This window comes from Dendrobium catenatum, unplaced genomic scaffold, assembly GCF_001605985.2.
Source record: "Dendrobium catenatum unplaced genomic scaffold, ASM160598v2 original_scaffold_76759, whole genome shotgun sequence".
NCBI classification, from domain to species: Eukaryota; Viridiplantae; Streptophyta; class Magnoliopsida; order Asparagales; family Orchidaceae; genus Dendrobium; species Dendrobium catenatum.
The window spans coordinates 995,685-1,020,774 of NW_021395205.1; the positions used below are offsets into that span (position 1 = coordinate 995,685).

Here is a 25,090-nt window from a genome sequence, read left to right on the forward strand (position 1 = left end):
AGGTCAATCAACCTCAATTAACTTAAGCATATTTTCCAATCCGCTCTTAGCAGAACTTTGTCATCTCCTAGAAAGCCATTTGCAAGAACATGAAAACAACCAAATGTGCAAGAATTAAGAAATAAGAAATAAAAATAACACAGTTTAAAAAAATAATGAAAAGTTTTCTTATTAAGGATTGAAAACTTTGCGTTTATATTTTTTTTGGCTAGCCCCTGCCTTTCGTTTCTAAAAGGAACAAATTCAAAGTATAAATTTACAAACTTCAGAATGAAAGGTAAATCTTATAAAAACAATAAAAATATGAAAGAATCATACTGGTTTTTAAACCAGGGATTACGAAAGCTATTCTAAAATTAATTTAGCAACACATTTTAAAAAAGTGCAGAATCAAAATTTTCTAGAGCTGCCTATTTCAACTAATGGAAAGACAAAACTTGGCATAGCAGTAGTCCGACAAAAACAAAAAGCTGAAAAAAAAAACTTAAATCGACTCCAAATGACAAAGAACAATGCAACAACTGATCTCCAGATCTTCAAGCGGAATAGAGCAAAGTTATAGAAAAAGGAAAAAAGTTAGATCAGATCTGGGAGAATGGAGAACTAGTTGACGCAGGCGAGATTGACAACAATACTAGATAAGAAGAGAAAGTCCTAGACAACCTAAAAATCTATGGAAACGATAGGCAGAAAGAGAAAATTGGCTGAGATAAAAACACTCACCTTCTGCGGTGAGTGAATCTCGGTCCTGAAGAAGTGAGAGGAAGAGAGCAGATATCGGAGGCGGAGGAGTGTAGCTCGGAGTTGATGAAGAAAAAGGCCTGTGAGAAGGAAGCCGGAGGCGAAGGTTATGAGGCCGAGATGAGGAACCATCACCGCCACTGATGCCGAAGACTTCCTGGTTGGAAGGGATCTCTTCGCGAACCAGCAAGAGAATCGGGGAAGAAGATGTGAACCATTGAATGAATGGTAGAGTTTTTTATTTCTTCGTTTCGTATAAGCTTCCTTGAGCCGTCCGATCTTCAGCGAGAGCTTCAAAAAAATTCGCAGATGAACCGGTTGGTTATTGTAAACCGGGACCGGTTTTACGGTTCGGCGGTTCGACCGCCGGTTCGAGCGGTTCCGAGCTGGTTCTATGCAATACCGGTTTTGAAGAAAACCGGAACCGGCCGGCCGGCCCGTTCACGGTTAAACCGATCGAACCGGCCAGTCCTATCTGGTTTTTAAAGCCATCAAAAAATATATATTTTTTTTTACACGATAAGATATTGAATTCAACAAATGTAATGCCCCAAGACGCAAAGAAATAATTTAAACCTACTATTCCTACATATTTATTAATTCTTAAGATCTCTTTTTAGTAGAGCCAGCTAATCTTCCAAGGGGATATATAATATGCATCAATTAAATATATACATAATATTTCTTGAAAAAAAACTCAAATAGCAATTGCCCAAAATACAATGATTTCAACAAAAGGTTAAATTACATTATGAATTACAAAATTCATATGTACCTTTAAAAAATTTCAATCACCCTGCTCCTTATCAGACTGATAACATATCAAAGTTATTAGAATCTGATAAACGAGTAATTTTTTAAAAACCAAATTATAAATTTGATTTGAAAATTTTCAAAAATAGTAAATTATTAAAACAGAAATAGATAAAACATAATGTATCTTTTAATGAGCAAATTTTATAACTGGACTTATTGAACAAAATGGCTCTAGGTCCTCCAAAACCTAGTTTTTTTGTTTTATCTCTCCTATATTTTTCTTCTCTTTTCCCCATTTTTTTTCTTTTCCTTCTTTATTAATGAAGGGCAAATTGCATTTAATAAAAATCCGTAATGGTTTTTAGAGTTTTTTTTTTTTAGTAAAATACGTGAAGGCCGTTTTAACCATTATGCTAGATGTTTAATTTTTGACATAAAATTCATATAAATCCTTTTATAACTTAAAATTTGGGTATCCAAAAATTATTTAAAAATAATAATAAAATAGTCTTGCATGTCTTGACAACTCTAATTAAATCGGCTTGCAAAATAGACACCTAATAGTCATAGAAGACCCCATTTACTATATGAAAATCGCCCATTACAGTCGGAACTTTCAGTGGCCTTCCAGCATACTATTTTCCTGTAGATTTTTTGCTGGATTTCCGATGGATTACGATGAAATATTTCTGACTGATTGCAGGAAGTTTTCCTACTGATTTGTTTCCGGTGGATTTTAATAATTTTTTAAGAATTTATATTTTTGTAATTTAATAAATTAATAATTTAATAACCTATGTTTGAATCACCACGTGGATATATAGGCAGGCGGGTGGGCAGCACGGATAAGTGGGTAGGACGTTGGGCAAGGTTGACGGGCATGCAGGGTAGCTTTTGTGTGCGGGCAGTGCGGACGGGCAGGCTGGTAGCTGCCGCGAGAAGGTGGGCGCGCAGTAATATATTTTAATTTTTTTTAGTTATTTCGTTGGCTTTTTTCAGCCGGGTAGCAACCAGAAATATTTTCAAGTAACTTATTTCGATAGAAAATTTTTTTGATGCTCCTTTTATAGACGAATTTTTTTTCGCCTGAGATAAGAGGGAAAACATTAAAATCTGCCTAAAAATAAAAAATTTTCAGCAGGAAATCAGCCAGTAATACTTGATTTTCTTGTAGTGTTTGTATCAATATATATTAATTTCTTAAGGAGTTTTAGTAATACCCATAAAATTAGGGAGAAAATATTATAATTAGAGTGTAACATTATCTATGTTATGGTGAAGAGATGATTTACAAATTAGACTTATAATGTATCTTGAGATATTATTTGACTTTTGTACATTAAAATATATCTCTTAAAATTTAAGGGTTATTACAGTTATAGCTATCCCAAACAACCCTCAAACTTATAATTAATCTTGGTAGACTATATGTTAAGGGGTAGTTGTTGTAAAGTTATCTATTTATATCATTCTTTATTTAAAAAAATACATCAAATTTTACTAGCAAACATAATTTCACTAAAAGACTTAACAACCATCTAACATTATTAATTTCATTTTGCAAGGACTTATGATATTTTTATCACTTACTCCAAGAAGCATGCCCCATGATTAAGTACTCCTCCTGATAATGAGAGAAAACTTTCGATTAAAACTAGCTAGCCATTATATGCTAAATTGTAATATTCTAATAACTGCTATTTTAGATGTTATTGTCATAATGTTTTATATTAAATTGATTTCGATAAAAAAATAGAAACTGTTTATAAGGAAATAGAAGAATGAAAACTCATTAATGCAAGATCTCAATCAACACCGTTGAATTCTTTGGCCGTCTTCTTGCATTAACAACCCTAAAAATTCTCTTCTTGAGCTCCCTCTCTAATCTCCAAAGAACCCACCATATGCTGCTAATACAAATGACTCCCAAAAATCCTAAAAACATTGCTTATAAAACTCTCTAATATCTACTTCAGAAAAGGAAAGAAATTGGATATAAATAAGGTAAAAATGAGCTGGTATCCAGTCATCCCCTAGGAAAACCATGCTCTTTATATGCAGGCTCAAAATTCAACTTCTTGCATGTTTTGAAATATAGGATGGGACCTAACACAACTCAACCCAATATAACCCACTATCCTGAAGTGGGTTGCACTGCATTGAGATCATGATAGTAGACCTAATACTTCCCAAGACCTAGTTGGAAAGATTTTTCTTGTTATATTTCTTATTTTATTTTCTTCAACATTTACTACATTGAACCATCTAATTCATCAATTATAAATAAAAATAAAGCATTAATTTTATTTCATAAAATTGTACTTTTAAAAGAAAATATACATCAACCATAATTCATTTTTATTTTTCATTGAAAACATAAGTATGCTTATAACTATTAAAAGAATACCTAGACTGGAAATACCTAAATCCAAAACTCAACCTAGGTCAACAGTTTCTATCAATAGAATATACTCAATTGGGGCATTACCTTTGCTTGAAAACATATATAAAAGCATAGGGTAAGCAAACTACTTGCTATGTAAGTTATTGAAGACTACTACTATAGGGGGAGCTCTTTCATTTCCACATTTCTTCTCTCTAGAGTGAATTATTTGGAGAAGCTCTAAGATGCTGGGAGGTGACATAGGGTCTCTTCTTCTCTCCAAGGAAGATTTTGATGAAGGGAAAGCTTGGATCAAAGGCCTGGTAGAGGTTCAATAATTATTTCACTTATCTTCTATACATTTGGTGCATTTTTCTTGCTATTGCTTTTTCTTATGATTTATTTTTCAAATTTGAGAATTTTCCAAACTAATTTTTTCCTAACTCACTTTATAATTTTTTCAACATTGTAAGTTAGGATTAAAGCATGATCAAGATTAAATATGTGACATATTTTGAAAAGATAAATTTCATATAAACATTATTAACTTATTTTAGCATATTTTTTATGTATTTAAACATAAAAGAGGTTAAATAAATAATCTTAATATATATATATGGAATGTTATTCCCTCTAGGATGAGACTATTAATTATCTATATAAGATGTTCCAAAATTTTTTATTTTTTATTAAAACCCATGGAAGGAGCCTTCATGTTAATTCAAAAAATGGATACAAGTCCTTAAGGGGACCTAGAGTTATTAATGCTCAAAGAGATACATCTAAAGCAAAAATAAACCTAAGAGATTAAGATCTCTACTAAATTAGAAAATGAAAAAAAAAAAAAACTAAGGGGCAACAAGGAGCCACTACCCAAAAAGTAGCCAGAGTCTAGAACTGCTTAAAAGCATAGCAGCCATAGCAGAAGCGAACCACCTAACCCAGCCTAGCTGACCAAAATCCAAAGACCCAAACCATGATATATACCTACAAGAAAAATAAACCTCCGAATAAAATCAAGTAATCACATCATTAATAAATAAATAAACACAACACCAATCATAAGTAGACCAATAAGGTGACCAAAACCTACAACAACCAGCCAAGGAACCTTCAACAAAACACCGAGCCCACCATAACAGGGTACCACACCAAAAAGATAAAAAACTAAACTCACTAACAACCAACCAAAAGACACCAACCACCAATCAAGCAGGTGCCATGTAACAAAGGGCCCCAACCACAAGGCTAATAACACTATAAGAATCAAACCCCCACCTCCCCCACCCATCCCCCCCGAAGAAAAAAAAAGTGTCCCATCATGACCAAATGATTTGTAGTGTTCACAAAAATCAGGAAACTCCTCCATCTCAACTTGTTTAATATATCCAAATTTTTCAGGCCCAATCCCTACACTATTAGGATATCATTTAGGGTTATCGAATTTGACCAAAACACTAGCAACCGAGGGACAAGTCCCATTCGACGTAGCATCAATTTTTAGAGGGCGACCAAACAATGATCACAATCCATGTAGTATATGGGGAGAAAAAAAATGATGTCAAATGTTAGGGAAATGTACTTAAATAGGGATAATGGGAGATTCCACAACAATGTCGAAAAATGATAACATTTGATCAACTTCGTAAAGCATTTATAGACTAAATACGAATGATGGTCAAAAACTCTACTATAATCCATGTCATTTATAAGTTTGATCAAGACATGCCTTAAATTCAAGAGGGTAACTGAGAAATCACCTCTAAGCTTATGATTAAAGAAAAATTTTTGAATTGGGTCCAGATTAGGTATGCGATTAGGAAATTTACTAATTAATTTGAATTCAAAAGGGGATGCAATAGCAAGGATCTCATCTTCCAAAATCCAAAGCTATAACAACCCATGATGGGTTGTAGTTTTGTAATAAGGAAAAACAACTAAAGAAGAGGCACCTGAAAGGGCATCAATAAAAGAGCGAGAAGCCTTTTTATCATTTAAAAAGCTAAGATCATCCAACCGAACCTGGTTAACTTCCATTTGATCTATATGAACAGTTGAAGGTGGAGTGATCATGGAAAAACAAACATGAACATCCAAAATAATAATTGAGCTAAAATATATTAATATTTCATTAAATTAGATTAAAGGGTTAAGTGCCATATATATCTTTATTTTTAAATAAAAATATTTAACTTTTTGTAAGCATTTTATGAGACAATACTTTTCCTAAAATTTTCAAGGCATCGGATTTATGAGTATATATAATTTTTGGAGCAAATTATCTCATTTGTTTCATATAAACTTCAAATTTTTTTATTTCATGTAATTAAAACAAACTCCAAATAATTCTTTAAGTCAAGAAAAAGAAGATGATTCTACGTACTAGCTAACAAGATTTCACATAAAGACTCAACTGTGACCTAACATTATTAATATATTTTCTTCAAAAAAAAAAATAAAAGAGGAAAGTACATATTTAAATAAAAAAACTATTAGGTATTACCTAAAAATTTGTCCAATAAAAATTAAATATGGACTTATAATACAAAAAATATTCATATTACATGCTTAGCAAAGATTAAGATATTTATTTTATGAAAGTGATGGTGTAAACCAGATTGATGGAGGCCAACTAATCCATGGATTTGGGAGAAGGAAATATTGAATTCTATCATTGTAAATATCAAAAAGCCCAACATCACAATCAACATATCCTGGCAACATGTTCCTTGAATGATCGGTGAAATATATGCAATTTGGTTTAATTCCGGTAGCAACCGTGTGATGCAAAGAAAATGTCTGATTATAACCCACAAAAAAGGAGTATTCCTCTAACTCGTTGACGGGGATCCATTGAGAGTAAGAAGAAGAAGAAGTAACAACAGATGGCACAAACTTGAAAACAAAGATAGCCGTCGTTGTATTGTAGCTATCATAGGTAGCATCAATCACCCTCTCTATTTTTAAAAGAGTTTCTGACAAAAAGGAAATATAGTACATACGATAGAAATTACTGGTGCGAAAGTATGGGTTGGGCATATTTGGGCAGATCAATTCAATATTTTGTCCATTGAGGTCAAAAGAAAGCACCATAGAAAAATTTGTGATTGCAAAAAATCTTTGATTTTCTTCATGATAGCAAACATCCTCAAATTGCTCCTCATCCTTCGGGCTATAAGGAGATAATTGTGGCCCAAGAACCCAAGTCATATCTTGTAACCTTGCCAAAGCAAGCTCTTTTGTAATGCCATAGATAACAACAATAGTTCCAGTAGAGTCATTAGACGAGACAATGAACTTATGAAAATATATATCACGAAAGTCATCAGTCCTAATGTCCCAGAAAATATCATTGCACGTAATCCTAATGGAGCCGTCAGGGGCATATTGTGGGTCAATCAAGGTCAAAAGGGATGGGAGCGATATTTCAGCCTTTGAGACTGGGTTGAAGAGGCAAGGCTGTAGATCTATTTTGTCAAGGGTCACAAGCCATCCATCCTTGGAGCCGAAACAACGGCGATCATAGGTGTGGCTACCGATGGAGGAGAAGCTACGTTGGAAGCTGACGACAACTTCTTCTCTTTCTATGGTAAGTTCGTGGAAGGTGAGTGTGTCGGAGGCCTCTTCGTCATCATTGGAAAGGAGCAACCATGGGGAGGGACGACATTGAAATCCAAGAATTGCATAGTTGGTAAGAGTGAAATTCCATGAGGTGCAGACAACAGATAATCGGACTAAGTCTACAATGGACAAGTGTGATGAGATGCAACAGAGGAGATCTATGGGGAGATCAGACCATGCCATAATATTATTGTATTTGCGTTGTCCAATGGAGGACAGGAGCCGTGGTGCCTTCCAACACTACCACCCAACTCTACCACGCTCGGACAAAAATTAATAAGAGTTGGAATGAAATATGCAATCTTTGTTAGAGATATAAATATGTGGAATATAATGAGTATTTGTGGCAAATATTCAAGTGTATTAATTTTTCTTCTCATTTGGGGCTAATGAAATTGGCCAACTGGCATTATCCATAAATGAGTATTTGTGGCATAATTCATGTCGTAAAAAATAAATTTATATTTTAAAATTAAATATTTATTTTTAAATTAAAATTTTCTTATATTGCATGTAATTTATTAGGAGATCCAACGAGACTATTTCTGTCAAAAAATGACATTCTTTTAAGAGGTCTTGAAGCGATTTATTCTTAAATATTAAAATGAGTGGAAGATGAGAAAACATATATTGTATATGTGTTACCTCAGACAAAGGTATTTATTTAGAATAGTTTTATTATTTCAGTTTACAAAATGAATTTGGTGTCTTATTGGCTCTTTTATTAGGCCGAAAATAGTTTGTTTTTAATAATATTATAAATTAACAAAATTTTTGTTCAATTTAGTTAATATAATAAAATTTATGCTCAATTTAGTAAATGAAATTTTATTATTTTGGTAATATGGATACCATTCTCTGATTCTGATTAAAAGAGATCCCATTGATGGAAGGGATGATGAAATTAAAAAAAAGGTAAGTTGTTCATCATCACCAATTATTTGATAGAGAAAATATTAAAGTAAAATAATGCATGCATGGTGCATGTGTATTGCCTTTGTTAGAAAGTAAGCAATAAGATTGGAAAATAAATATCATATGTCTTTTCCACCCTTTTCCTTCCTCCCTTCTCTCCATTTTGGATATCATTTTGCTTATGGTTCATTATGATTTGAAAATTAAAATATTTGGATCGAATTCTTCATCAATCAAATATTTATAAATATGTGCAAAATCATGGCTTTGAGTGCTTTTGAAATTATTCTGAATGCTTTTTGTTCACTAATTTGAAATGTTTTCAACAATATGCAATCCATGTCTTTGTGACTGGTGCTATTGCTAGGAGAGTGTGGCATCATTTTTTTTAACCTGGTTGGTTTTCATACTTTTAATTTTGATTGTGATTTAGCTGTGATGCTTAAAATGTGGTTTATTACTAGCAAAGGTCATATCCAGAACATTTTGCCTATTGTTATAATTTTGTACCTTTGGAAAGGTAGAAATGATTCTAAACACAATGAGATTAAAATGTATGCCAATAATATTATTTCTAATGTGAGGGATAAAATTCTGCAGTTAATATTTCGATTAATCTTATTTCTAGTAAACATTTTTTCAACTGTAATCTACTGGCTACTCACTTTGGTGTCACGTCTGGGTCTACTATTGTGAGCAAGCCTGCCTGTATTGTTAATAAACCTAAGGCTCAGGCTGTTAAATTGAATACTGATGGCTCTATTAGTGCTAATAATGCGGGTTTGGGAGGTATTATTAGCGATCATTACGGCAAACCTCTGCGTGTTTTTTTTGGACCTCTGTTGCCTTGCTCTGTTTTGTCGGCTGAACTTATGGCATTGCACGAGGGGTTAGAGATCTGTATGAAGTATGGTTATCAGGTTATCAACATTGAGGTTGATTCTAAACTTCTTTTGCATGTTATTTCTAGTATTTCTGTGGGTTGTCTTCAGGATTTCTATACTATTAGAAAAATTAACACTTTCCTTGTTAATTTAAACTACAATATTACTCATGTTTACCGTGAAGGCAACACTTGTGCTGATTGGCTGGCGAAGTTTGGTGCTCACAGTAACTTGTTCTTGGAGCATAATCTGAACAATTTACCTGCTCCCCTTACTCGCATGATTTTTTTGGATAAATTGGGTCTTCCCTATATCCGTCACACTTGATTTTGTTGGGTTTAGTTATGTTTTGATGTCTGTCTTTCTGCAGTTTGGGGGGTATTTGCTTCTTCCTATTTTTTGGTGGCTGATTTTATTATTTGCTGTTTCGTCTTATTTTACTAGGTTGGTTGTGGAGTGCCCTGTCTGATTTTTGGATGTTTGGAGTAGTTCTGGGCGTGCCATAATTCATTCCAGATGGTTTTTGTATTATTATTTTCTGTATACGAGCGGGGAGGTTTTTATGTGCTATACTTGTGTCATTGTTAATTTTTATTTTTTTGGGCATCTTCCTTATGCAAGCAAGTTGGGGTTAATTTTCTGTGGGGATCACTAAGTTATTGGGTCTATATGCTGATGGGGAGTTTGAAGATTAGGTTGAAGATGTTTTGTGCTGAGAATTGGACCGACTTTCTGATTTGGTGGGGGTATTGTTGGGTTGCTTATGGCTGCAAGGTTATCTGTGGTAATCGTATCTGGAAATTTTGTATTTTTTATTTTGTTGCTTTTAACTTACTTCTCTGGAGCTTTGTTTGTAGATCATCTTGCTCGGCTTTTTGGATCCTAAATATAAGTAAGTTAATTGCTGTTTTTCTTCTAGTTCTTTGGATCCTTATTTTCCTTTTTTCCAGGAAGTGTGAGCTGAATGATATCTATATGAGCTTCCTTTTTTGGGTGCTGATTGTTTCCAGCCCTAGCTTTTATTTTTGTTTCTATTGTAATTGTAGGAAATTGGACCACCGGCTTTTAGGTTTTATTTTGTTTTTTTTGTAGATCTTTGGAGTAGTAGAAAGCTGGAGGACCCTTCTAAGGACTTATGTAACCGTTTTAATTATATCAATGCGTAGGCCCCTTCTGTGGGTTTTAACCCAAAAAAAAAATGTTTATATTATGCATTTGTTTGAGGGTTTGATTATTTAAAATGCATGCTAAAATAACATGGTTTACAAAGATTGCATAAAAATTAGACTCTTAACCACACTTTCGCGTGCCATATATCAATTCAATACTTTGTCCATTAAGGTCAAAAGCTAGGACCATTGAGAAATGTGTGATTGCGTAAAATCTTTTATATTCTTCTTGGTAATAAACATCTTCAAATTGCTACACATATCATGGCGTAAAGAGCCAATTGTGGGCCAAGAACCCATGTATTCGCCTTGCCAAAGCTAGAGATTTTGTACACTCGTAAATAGCAATAGCAACTCCTAACAAGTCATTAGAAGAGATAATGATATTCTAAAAATATATATCACGCAAGCCTTCATCGTCTGTGCTAAAGTATGAGTAAATTTCATTACAAAAAATTTGATGGAGCCGTCGGGCAATATTGGGTCTCTATCATATGCCCTTGATCTTTGAGGATGGTGAAAAGAGATGGGAGCAAAATTTTGGCCTTGGTGAGAGGGTTGAAGAGGAAAGGTTGTAGATTTATTTTGTTAAGGGTCACGAGCCATTCATCCTTGGAGCCAAAATAGCAACGACTGGAGAGGTGACTATCAAGGGAGGAGAAGCGACGATGGCAACCGACGTAAGCTTTTTCTTCTTTGATTGTAAGAACCTATGTTGAGCGGTATTTCACCATCTCTCAAGAATGAGATTTTTTTGACTAATTTATGATCAAAATATATTGATCACATTCTTCCCTATCAAAAGCTCCATTATAAGAAATTTTAACTAAGCCTTTTAAATTCCTTGTATTTGGGTTGGTTAAAATTATAATATACATTTGTAGTAATTATTATTTATATTATTAATTTAATTATATGCCCATCTAAGACATATTTCTTTTGTTTAAATAACTAATAAAAAATGATTAATCTCCATAGGTGACCTCCAAATAAAATTATATCATGAATTTAACTATGATCAAAGAAGGCCACTAATATAGATACAATTCCAAATAGTGTTAGTTTTTATGAATGATTTAAAGGATGGAGAGAGACAGGAGTCCCAAATCTCCTTTACTTTTACTCATAGTTATTTGTTGTAAGGAGATAATTTGGACTTTTGCAACAATCATAAAGGAGCTTAGAATGTGAACTTTTTTTTTTTTTCCCTTATTGGTTAAAACCCACCGAGGCACCTATGTGTTTTAAAAACCAAAGAGATAGTTGTGTAATTAAAAAAAAAAAAAAAAAAAAAAAAGGTTACAAGCTCTTAAAAGGATCTAGAGTCACTAATGCTCAAAGAGCTACATCTAAAACAAAATTAAACCTAAGAGCTTAAGATGCCCACTAAATTATTAAAAAATAGAATAAAATAGAAAAAAAATAGCACAGGCCAGCTAGGAGCCACCACCCAAATGAGCTTTAGACCTAGTAGTTTTATCTTCAAAATACTTAAAATTTTTCACCAATTTTTTATATTTTATTTTTCTTCATTTTCTTGCGTATAACCATTTAGAAAAGATTATTATCAACTTGCACAACATTCAGATCAATATCATCCTAAAAAATATTACAGAGATCACCTTAATACCCTAGTTATCACCTAACTGATTACATGGGCTCAACTAGTTAGCATGATCAATAGGATCAACAGAATGCAAATCCAAATGCTAGTTTCCACCACCCAATTTCAATAATGCATCATCAGAAATAGGAGAATCGAGTATATTAATTATAGGCATCCTATTATAAACATCTAAACAACTGTGAAGAAGAAGAAGAGGAGCATCCATAAGGTCAGGAAGAATACAATTTTGAGTCTCCTAATCAAGATAATGAAGCCCCTCACCATCAACACCAGAGACCACATTCAACATGCTTTTACCAATTCGATGATCAACATATAACTTAATAGGAGAAATAGTTAATTAATTACCAGAAATATCAAAAACATGAACCAAGAATGTATTAACAGCCATAACATTACTATGCCCTCAATTTCTTCGATATAAACAATGCTTATGTTGAATACATTCGTTCATCAAATCAAGCATATATGATCAATTCACTCATATTCTCATAGGCATACACGTTTGAATATATTTAATTCTAATGCATATTTCTTCATGTTATTTGTGAGGAATATCCATTGCATATCACGTTGGGGGTGCCAACACTTTCGGACTTCAAGTGGACTCTTCTCCCAGCTCCATGAACACAAGCACATTTATGTCTAGTATATCATATCACCGATTGAGGTATGATCTTTCATATTTCAAAATTTAATTTGGAAGTTAATAACTAAGGTAAATGATGCTATTTGAGATTGCTTATGTTCTATGTCATTATATAATTCGATGCTTTCATACCATTGCATAATTTGATAATGTTAAACTCACTTCACCTATGATCCTGGTATGAGATGTTTTGTATAAGTAGAAGCCTTAGGTATTGCGACTTTACCTGTCCGCACTCTTTGTGAACTTACATATAGCTTAAATGTGACACCTTATGATATGTTCACTATCCACAAGCATGTGCACTTCTCATTTGTTAGCCTACGATTAACTACCCTACCCTCTTAGTCTATGAGGTACCCTTAGATGAGGCAACATATGGATGCTAACAAGAATCATCTAATCGACACTCGACTAAGTAGGCTAAGGGAATCGACAAATCCAGAATGAAGAAACCATGAAATCTTGACCGGGGGCATCATACTTCCTAGTTGGCAAGTTTACACCCTCTAATCATTAACCTATTTGAACACTTAGTTCATCTAAACGGCATATGTCACCTCAAAGAGCCAAATCAACGATAAACCCTTAACCACATCATATATACACAAACATATATACATGTACTTAGTAAAGAAACATAATAAGATTAGATTTACCTTAATCAAAATAATTCATAATTACATCCACATTATCGCCAATACTAAATGAATCATAAAATTGACACAAACTAACTATTAAAAAATATTAAATAACACAAACATAGCTAATACAATCTAATTCAAAATTCAATAAATTCAAATTTAAATGTGAAAGGTGGATTTTAAAAAAATGATAAGAAAGAAAGAAATAGAATAATATGATAATGAATAATTAAATAAAAATTTATTAAATTAAAAAATCTCAATTAAATTCTATAAATACATAAGACTGTAATGTACATTAAACTAGATAAATATCTTAATAAAACCCACATCTTCAGTTCCAAATTTAACAAATTGCCCAACATGCTTGAGCACTCTTGCATTTTATTCCCAATCGACCTGGTGCTGTAGAGTTTGTTGGGAGAAATGACATAGAATAGAGCATCGCAATGCTGTGTTGCTCAAGATTCGGCACCGCAACGCAGTGTATTGGCCACACCTCTGCTGGTTTGAGCATTGCAGCATCATGATGACAGAGGCTTGAGGTATACAACGCTCCAAACAAGCGCCACAATGCTGCGAGGTATGATCACAGTTTTCTTTCTCATTTTTTTGAAGGAGGGCGTCCCTTGGAGTTATTAACTTGCATTTGTCTTGTGCTTTGTGTATGAGAACGATGTAAAAGAGATGAGAAGCAAGGAGATAACAAGAGAAAAGAGAGATTTGTACATATTTCTTCCAATTTTTATAGTAAATTTCTTGGTGTGGTGTGCCTCCTTGGTTTTTTCCCTATTTCAAACTTTTCCAAATTAAATCCTGGTGTCCTTTACTTTTTGCTACTTTTACTTTCTTGTTTGTTTGTTTGCGGTGTTTCTTACTTCCAACCTCAATAATTTTTCTATTTAACATTTTTAAATTTGGTACATTTTTCTTGCTCTTGCTTTTTTATTATGATTTATTTTCTCAAATTTTAGAATTTTCCAAACTAAATCTTTCTTAACTATATAATTTCTTCAACATTGTAAGCCAGGATTAAATCATGATCAATATTTAATTAGAAAGATATTTTGAAAAGATAAATTTCATACACATCATTCACTTGTTTTAGCATATAGTGAAACATAAGAGATACATAATTCCCTCTAGAAAGAGAATGTTTACATTATCTATATAAGAAGTTTCATAAGTTCAATCTTAACTTCTTATTCATTTTTTGTGAACTAATTCTTGTTGGTGAAAATTTAATATATGGATATCGCCTTTTAAAACACATAATTGTAAGCATGAAAATAATAGTTATCAAATTCATGTAAGCTTCTATATTATTTTATTCAAATAAGAAACATATTTTTATTAGTAAATTGTACGTGAAAATATATGATTGTATGTAGGAAATTAAAATTTGTTTTTATAGTTGTATATATATTTTTTAATTATGATGTACAAAATTTTTATATTCAATGAAAATTTTTGTAAGTGTATCTTTATTTTATTTTATTTTTGTCATGATAGTACTATAGTTGTTATTTTTAATATTTTATTTAGTGAAATTGTCATAAATTTTTGGAAGGAGTATGATACAATTGTATGATGCAAAGTTAAAAAATTCACTATTTATCACAAGCCCTTACCAAACATAATGTGCGTTACACCCTAAGGGTACCTTTGTATTCATAATAGACTCCTAACATGCATCTTCATTTGTCTCTCAATTAGACTATCAATTATCTTATGTGTGTTACTTGGTACTACATTACTTCCTAGTATGTTACTTTACCAACATTGTTTGCCATCACCAAGATTGATCGTCTAAGATGCATGCATCAACTTCACCTTGAACCACCTTAATACCTATAGCATCCATGCATGTGTGACTTCATTAGAAAGAGATGAGCTCAAGCCAAACTAAAATTTAATTGAATTATATCATAAGATGGCAAGATAAAAGAGAAAACCTTACAATTGAGAGATTTGCATGTCCCTCCTTCATGAGCAAATTGTCATATACTATTTGAAAATCTTGTTTGTTGTCATCCTCTTGCCCATTACTATTTCATTCTCAATTCCCTATTTTCTAGAAGGTGAATATTCCATTATTTAGAAATTAACCTAAAAGAAACCCTTAACATTTATACCAACTCTAAGCCAAAAGCATATTTCTTCCCCAAATCTTGTGAAAACCCCTCCCTCCTTCAAGAGCAATTGGTCATATACTATTTGAAAATCTTGTTTGTTGCCATCCTCTTACCCATTACTATTTCATTCTCAATTCCCTATTTTCTAGAAGGTGAATATTCCCTTATTTAGAAATTAACCTAAAAGAAACCCTCAACATTTATACTAACTCAAAGCAAAAAGCACATTTCTTCCCCAAATCTTCCCTTATAATTAGGAGATGGCGGTTGATCAACAACACTAAGATGATAATGGTCAAATGATGGTGAAAAAGCTATTATAATCAAACAATGAGTGTTTTTCATTAATGATTGGGTAATAATAGTTTGATGATGTTGGATGATCATGTAAGGATGATGACATTCAGACATTATATATAATTATAAAAAATATATACTTAAGTTTTCTCATAAAAAGTGTACACTTTTAATTAGATAGGAATGATGCATCTAAATTATATAAGAGGATAAAATCTTATTTATTGCTTTATATATATATATATATATATATCCTTGAGTAATAGAACAATTTCTTCTAACATGAAACCATCCATGAATTTTTTCAATTTAAATCTACATTAAGTGATACAATAGTGACTAGTTAAATTTTTTATATTGTAAATATTCTTTATTTACATGCAAAGGAGTTGCAAATGACAAAGATTTTTGTCGTTAAATATTTTTTTCATTGATATCATTGATTACTATTAAAATAATATTTAGCTAAATTATATTGATATTGCCTTACAAAGATTTGTTTATGTATTTCCTCACACAATACATTTTCTAAAATAATTTCAAGGCGTACAATTTTGGGAGCATTTTCTCTCATTCTTTTCATATAAGCTTCATTTTTTTTCTTTTGAAGTAGTTAATTTTTATGTTTTCTGCTCCAAATCATTCTTTACATGTAAAAAGAAGCTAATTATACTCAAAACAAATATAAAAGAGGTAAGTACATGGTTAAATAAAATAACTACTCAGTATTACCTAAAAAAGTGTCCAATAAATACTAAAAATAGACTTATAATCCAAAAATATTCATATTACATGCTAGCAAAAACTAAGATATTCAATGTATGAAAATGATGGTGTAAACCAAATTGATGGAGGCCAATTAGTCCGTGGATTAGGGTGAAGGATATACTGAATGCGATCATTATGAAGATCACAAAGTCCAACATCACAATCAACATTACCTAGCAACATGTTGCTCCAATGATCAGAAAAATATATACAATTTGGTTTAATTCCAGTAGCAACTGTGTGATCCAAAGAAAATGTCTGATTACAACCCACAAAAATGGAGTATTCCCCTAGCTCATTGATGGGGATCCATTGAGAGTAAGAAGAAGATGAAGAAGTAACAACAGAAGGCACAAACTTGAAAACAAAGATAGCCATCGTTGTCGCATTATGGTGCCTATTATGAGTAATATCAATCACCCTCTCTATTCTTATAAGTGTTCCTGACAAAAAGGCAATATAGTACATATAATCAAAGTTTATTGTGTGGTAGTAATTGTTGGGCCTATTCGGGCAGATCAATTCAACATTTTCTCCATTGAGATCAAAAGCAAGCACCATAGAAAAATTTGTAATAGCGTAAAATCTTTCATTTTCTTCATGATAGCAAACATCCTCAAATTGCTCATCGTCCTTCGTGCTGTAAAAAGATAATTGTGGCCCGAGAACCCAAGTTAGATCTTCTGACCTTGCTAAAGCAAGCGCTTTTTTAATGCCATAGATAACAACAACAGTTCCAGAGGCGTTGTTAGAGGAGAAAATGAACTTATGAAAATATATATCACGTAAGTCGTCAGACATAATGTCAAGCAAAATTTCATTGCAAGAATTCCTGATGAAGCCATCAGAGGCAAATTGTGGCATGATAAAGTCATAAAGGGATGGGAGCAATATATTAGCCTTTGTGATAGGGTTGAAAAGGCGAGGTTGTAGTTCTATTTTGTCAAGGGTCACAAGCCATCCATCCTTTGAGCCAAAACAGCGGCGACCATAGGTGTTGTAAGTGATGGAGGAGAAGCGACGTTGGAAGCTGATGATAGCTTCTTCTCCTTCTATGGTAAGTTCGCGGAAGGTGAGTGTTCCGGAGGCCTCGTTTACATCATTTGAAAGGAGCAACCATGGGGAGGGACGACATTGAAATCGTAGGAGTGCACAGTTGGTGGGAGTGAAATTCCATGAGGTGCAGACAAGAGATAATCGAACTAGTTCTACAATGGACAATTGCGATGAGATGCGACGAAGGAGATCTATGGGGAGATCAGACCATGCCATAATATTATTGTATTTGTGATGACCACTGGAGTAAAAGAGTCGCGGTGTCTTCCAACACTACCACACTTGAACAAAAATTAATAAGAGTTGGAGTCAAATATGCAATCTTTGTTTGAGATATAAATGTGAAATAGAATATGTATTTGTGGCAAATATTTAAGTGCATTAATTTTTCTTCTCATTTGGGGATAATGAAATTGGCCAACCAGCATCATCGATAAGTAGAATAGGGTGTTAAATTCATGTTAGAAAAATTAAATTTATTATTTTAAATTTTAAATTTTAAATTAAAATTTTTCTTTTATTGCATGCAATTTATTAGGAGTTCCAACGAGACTATTTGTGATTAAAATTGGCATTATTTTAAGGGGTCTAGAAACAATTTATTCTTAAATAGTATCATGAGTGGAAGATGAGGAAACATATATTGTATATGTTTTACCGCAGACAAAAGCATTTATTTACAATAGTTTTATTATTTTGTTATACAAAATGAATTTGGTGTCTTATTGGCTCTTTCATTAGCTTGGAAATAGTTTGTTTTTAATAATATTATAAATTAATAAATTTCTGATCAATTTTGTTCATATAATAAAATTTCTAATCAATTTAGTACATGAAATTTTATAATTTTACTAATATGGATACCATTAACTGATTATGATTAAAAGAGATCCCATTGATGGAAGGAATACTGAAATAAAAAAAAATAGGTAAGTAGTTCATCATCGCCAATTAATTGATAGGCAAAATATTAAAGTAAAACAATGCATGCACGGAGCATGTATATTGCCTTTGTATTTTCCATGGCCACCCTAAACCCTAAATAAGGTAAGTAGTTCATCATCGCCAATTAATTGATAGACAAAATATTAAAGTAAATAATGCATGTATGCTGCATATATGTATATGGCCTTTGTTAGAAAGTAATCAACAAGATTGGAAAAGTGATATCATTTGTCTTTTCCACCCTTCTTCCTCCTTCCTTGCCATTTGTGTCTAGACAGAGCTTCATCTCTGTTAGACTCTCTCTTAGTCTTAGGGACGAAGATGGAGGCATTTGTGATTGGTCTGTTGGAACGATGGAGCCTACTTTGTTAGATTTAATTTAGATTAAGCATTTTGAATACTCAAGTATAAAATTTAAATTTATTAATTCAAAAATTTCTATTTCTTTTATATATAAAATTATCTTTCATTCTATATGGCTCATTAAAAGATCTAATAAGACTTTTTTGTGTCAAAATTTAAAATAAATATTCTTAATTAGATAAACTTAAATGAAATTAAAACTCAATCAAAAGGAGCTACAATGCCTTCTAGCTCAATGCTTATATATATATATATATATATACCTTTTTGGGACATATAGGCTATTCAAGGAAAAATATACAAATAGTACGTACACAAGTTTCAAACTCAAGACCTCTTGGTTTGATAACCGAAGCTCCCAACTAACACATCAACATGAGTTGCACATTTGTCAGGATGTGCTACAGACTGCTTACTTTTAGAAGAAGTAGATGTTAGGAAGTACAATGTTTGATCTGCAATGGGCAATAACCTAAGAAATGTTGTAGTTGCTTGTGATAGGAGGGAGATAATTGTTGGTTAGATGTTGCCATTGTAGTTGAAGCTACAAGAAGAGGCGCTAGGCTTCAATTTAGGTAGCTATGAGGTCGAATGAAGGTTCTAGCAAGCAAGGTGATAGACACGTGAGTTGATGGCAAGGAGAGAATTAGGCTATTATGAGCTAACAAAAGGAGGTTTTGCTCAGCCCAAAATGTGGGATGGAATCGGACTCAGGGGTAGTTTTCAATGAATTTATTTATTTAGATAAAATTTTGAAGAAGCTTTTTGCCAATAAAAAATTTAAGGTATATTGAATTAATTCAATATTAAATTTGGCAATTGTTAGCATATATTATAATTAGAGATCATGATAATAAAGAGAAATGTTATCAGATGGAGATCGCAATCATGGTGAGATAGGAAGTGAGAAAATAAACCACACATGTTTAGTGTGCTTTCATATTTGTAATCAAATGCCACATTGAGATAACACACCATCTAGAAAGACGAATGTCGTATTCTACAATTGATTGATAATAAAAAAAAAGGTTTTAGAAATATCATTTTTATAAATTATTTCATATCGAAAGATGAAGAGACTATTCTACGAAGGATTTAAAAGCAAGAATGGGTATGATCAGATATGACAAAAAGAATATTATATCATCTCAAAGAAAAATAACGACATTCTACAAAGGTACTTGATAATTAAATAGGTTTTAGAAAGATTGTCTACATTTCAAGATATCTTTTCTCTACCAAAAAATAATAAGATAGGAGTTATTTTTTTTTTTAGTTATAGGTCCACCATATATACATCAAATCCTTATGGTTAATTACATCACAAAGAGAGTTAATTCTCTGGGAATACTCTTGATTAATATAATGACAAACATTTTTTAGGATTTCAAAGTTCAGACAAGGATTGAAGATTTTTTGACTTCGAAGGGGTTGGCTCAAGGTTGACTAGTTCTTTCTAGAGTTGAATGATGAAGAATAGGGAGCACTAAGATTTTGAAACTGCTCAAAAGTGCTCAAGTCTATCCTATGGTTGGATTTTAGTATTTTTAAATGAGATTTAATTTGTTTAAACTTACATTTTATTAAAAGTTGGACTTATATTAATCTTGATCACCAAATTAGTATAATGCCCAATAGGTGATGACATATTACATACAAAATCAACCTCATAACCTTGAGATAAAGTGAGTCACTACAAAGTTGTAACTCCAACCTTGTTTAATGAAATACAAAGGAAGTTATCTCTCTCCCCTAGCGAGGGTTTGAGAAAACCCAACTCTTCTAAACTTATGATCCTGTCTGGATATGACTGCCAACTAAATTCCACCTAACGCTTTAAAACTATGATATCAAGTCCCATGAAATAAAAGATGGGGTGGCTTGTTGTTTTAATAAGAAGATTGGGACTAGCATCTAAGAAATCCAAATAGTATGACCCCCCTGGTCAAGACCTCCACGGATTTCATTCCAGTTTCATCGGTGCCCTTAGCCTACTAATCAAGTGTTGATTAGAGGATTCTTGTTTAGCAACCATATGTTATCTCATCCAAGGGGACCTTGTAGACTAAGAGGGTAGGGGATCTAATCCTAGGCCGACAAATAGAAAGTGTTCATGCTTGTGGATAGTGAACCTATGTATATGTTGTCCATACAAAATTGTCGCATTTAAGCTATATATATGTTCATGAAGAGTGAAGAATGGTAAAGTCATATACAAAATCTCCTATCAGGATCATAGGTAAAGTAGGTTTTACATTATCAAATTATGTAATGGTATGAATGGAACAAATTACACAATGATATAGAGCTTAAACAATCTCAAATAGCATCATTTACCTTAGTTATTAACTTCTAGATTAAATTTTTGAAATACGAAAGATCTTGCTCAATGGTGTTATATATGATATAAATATGATGTGACTGCAGAAAGCTAGGAGCGCTGGAGTAGGTTCAACAACATTAGAGAGGGTCAATATGGAGCTCAGGCGGGAGCAGGCAGGGTGCACGGGGTCGGGACAACGTCTGGAGCCATAGAGATGGAAGTTGCCATGAGCGAGCTATTTCATGCTGACAGGTCATAGGTCGAGGAAGCACGGGATCAGAAGTCTGGTGGGGGTGCATGGCTTGGCATGCGGGAGTGCGGTACGCGAGTGTACTGCGGTGACGTTGGCGGACTAGAGAGCTTGAGGCCAGGGGCGCGCGCATGCTGCAAAGCGAGCAGACTGGTCTTCTTCATGCGAGATGCGGGATAGAAGGGCAGAGTGAGACGGAACCCTAGAGGCCAGAGGAGATCCTCCAAATGCCTCCTCCTTTTTCTTCTTATTTGAAATAAAGAAGCCACTCAAGGTGAATTAAATATTTGATATCCCATTGACCTCCATGATCATAGTCAGAGAAATTTCTTTTATTCATGCAAATAAATTAAAGATTTTCTTTCCATTTGGTAACATATACTAATATACTAATAAATTGACTTATTAAACTTCAACATTAAGATACATGTTTAAAGTAAAAGTACATATTCATTTAGATTCACATTCCTTTTCTAATACATTTTAAAAGAAGGTTAACATTTGGCATTAAGTTACTCCATATTGCTCTGCTATCTTACTCTGTTAAAGCTTCGCCCTAGTCGCTCCTCGTTAGAGTAGATTTGCTCAACTGCAGCCTTAGGAAAGTTTTCTTTCCTTCTTTGATGTTTGTTTTCTTCTCGACCTCGGGTCTTCTAAGGTTTACTATTTTCTATGATTTTTTTTAATGTTCATTTTTCATGATCGATTTGCCTTCGACTGTTCCTACTATCCAAATGATGATTAATCATGTTTGATTGAACAATCCTAATTTTTAAATGTCAAAAAGAATCTTGCCTCTTTTATTGATGTCGTTTGGGGTGCCAGTTCTTCAGTGGATTTTATGATCTTAAAAATATAACCCATTGTGGGTATCATCACTTTAATTTTGGAAGATTAGATACTCACTCTTGCAACCCCTATTGAATTCTCATTGATCGGCGAATTTCCCAGTCATAGACCTAGTTTTAGAATCGATTCAATATTTTTTCTTTAATCTTAATCTTAGCAGTGATTTCTTGGTTACCCACTTGGATTTAAGAAATGTGTGATTAAACTCATAAATAATATGGATTATAGCAGAGTTTTTACCCGTCGCTCTTACTTTGTCAACACTACTTTATGAAATAGATCAAATGGTCACCATGATGATATCCTTTCTTTTGTTAATACTTTTGCTACTGAGGAAATTGAGAGCAATAGTAAAGTTCTGGCTATTAATCCTATCTTGGTTCATGTTTCTGATACTTCTAGTAATCAATAAACTATTTCTCCTATAAATTAATTTTGGAACTTCAGTTGGTAATAAAATGTTGAATGTGGTCTCTGGTGTTGATGGTGAGGGGCTTCATTATCTTGATTACTATGTTAAAAATTATATTCGTTCTAACCTTGTAGATGCTCCTCTTCTTCTTCATAGTGGTTTGGATGTTTTAATAGGGTTCCTATAATTAACATACTGGATTCCCCTATTTCTAATGATGAGTTACTAAAATTGGGTGGTGGGAAGTAGCATTTAGATTTGCATTCTACAAATCCTATTGATCATGCAAACTGGTTGATCCCATGTAATCAGCTGGGTGATAACTAGGGTGTTGAGGTGATCTCTGCTTTATGAAATAGATCAAATGGTCACCATGATGATATCCTTTCTTTTGCTAAAACTTTTGCTGCTGAGGAAATTGAGAGCAATAGTAAAGTTATGGCTATTAATCCTATCTTGGTTCATTTTCTGATACTTCTAGTAATCAATAAACTATTTCTCCTATAAAGTAATTTGTGGAACTTCAGTTGGTAATAAAATGTTGAATGTGGTCTCTGGTGTTGATGGTGAGGGGCTTCATTATCTTGATTACTATGTTAAAAATTATATTCGTCCTAACCTTGTAGATGCTGCTCTTCTTCTTCATAGTGGTTTGGATGTTTTCTAATAGGGTTCCTATAATTAACATACTGGATTCCCCTATTTCTAAAGATGAGTTACTAAAATTGGGTGGTGGGAAGTAGCATTTAGATTTGCATTCTACAAATCCTATTGATCATGCTAACAGGTTGATCCCATGTAATCAGTTGGATGATAACTAGGGTGTTGAGGTGATCTCTGTAAAAATTTTTAGGATGATATTGCTATGAATGTTGTGTAAGTGATAATAATGTTTTCCCCATGATTATAGGTAAGAAAAGTAATAAATAAAAATAAAATTCTGGTGCAAAATTTTAAGTATTCTTAAGGAAAAGCTACTAGATCTAAAGCTCATTATATTCCTTCTTCTATTGTTTAGTTATGCTTGTTTATCTCGCTGGAATTGAGTTTTTTCTGCTTTTTGGTGCAGTTAGTCTTTGTTTTTGAGTTGGTTGGGTTATCTCTGACTGGTTAGGCTAGTTGACATTTTACTTTCTTTTTAGAGGCCTTGGCTTGGTCTTTTGGTAGCTAGTGGCTTTTGGTTTTGATTCTGCATTTCATGTCTACTACTTAATTATTGGAGGTTGGGTCATTTGGTCTGGTTGTTAGTGGGTTTGGTTTTTATCTATTTGGTGTGGTCCCTACTGTGATGGGTTTGACTATTTGGTTGGGGTTCTCTGACTAGTTGTTAGTGGGTTGGGTTTCTCTAGCGTGTTCTACTCCTATTTTGGTGGTGCGTTTACTATGTTCTTGATGGTGCGCTTATTTTTATTAGTTTGGAAATTTATCTTTTCTTGCAGGTGTAGATCGTAAATTGGGTCTTTGGATTCAAATTGGACTGCTTGGCTTGTGTTTTCTAGTGCGATTGGAAGTGATTGTCGATGCAAAAATCTTTGGTGGAGATTGTCTTCTACTTGGCTTTGCAGGTTCAGGTGGATCGCTTATGATGCATTTACGTGGCTTTTTTGATTGATTGGGCTCTAGGTCCTTTTTGGGTGGTGGCTCCTTACTGCCCCGTAGTAATTTCTTTCTGTTTCATTTTTTTTTATAATTTAGTGGGATTCTTAAGCTCTTGGGATTATTTTTGTTTTGGATATAGCTCTTTGAACATTAGTGACTCTAGATCCTTTTAAGAGTTTGTAACCTTTTTTTTCTTCAATTAACGCATAGGCGCCTCTATGATTTTTAACCAAAAAAAAAAAGTTGACATTCTAAGCTCCTTTAATATTGTGGCAAAATTGCAAATCATTTCCTAACAACAAATAACTATGCCTAAAAGTAAAGGAGATTTGGAACTCCCCTTTCTTTCCATCCTTAATATCATTCATAAAAACTAAGAATATTTGGAATTGTATCTATATTAATGTCCTTCTTTGATCATAGTTAAATGCTTGGTATAATTTTTTTAGACATCACCTCTAGAAATTACTTAAATTAATATAATAATATAAATAATAATTACTAAAAATTTATACTATAATTTTAACCAACCCAAATCCAAGAAATTTAAAAGGCTTAGTAAAAATTTCTTGCAATGGAGCTTTCATAGGGAAAAATGTTATCAACATATTTTGATCATAAATTAGTCAAAAAATTAATTCGTGGGAGATGGTGAAATACCGCTCAACGTAGGTGTTGACCATTTAAACTAGTATATTATATAT

General features: G+C 32.8%; 2 protein-coding genes across 2 annotated transcripts; both read right to left on the reverse strand.

The window, feature by feature from the left end:
- Nucleotides 1-6,472: 6,472 nt before the first annotated feature.
- Nucleotides 6,473-7,684, reverse strand: LOC114578577. The gene has a single exon (XM_028691865.1). It carries the CDS (start codon nt 7,682-7,684, stop codon nt 6,473-6,475), a length of 1,212 nt encoding a protein of 403 aa, XP_028547698.1.
- An 8,932-nt stretch (nt 7,685-16,616) lies between these two features.
- On the reverse strand, nt 16,617-17,861 carry LOC110095565 (putative F-box protein At4g17565). The gene has a single exon (XM_020821166.1). The coding sequence runs from the start codon at nt 17,859-17,861 to the stop codon at nt 16,617-16,619; it is 1,245 nt and encodes a 414-aa protein (XP_020676825.1).
- Between the last annotated feature and the right edge of the window lie 7,229 nt (nt 17,862-25,090).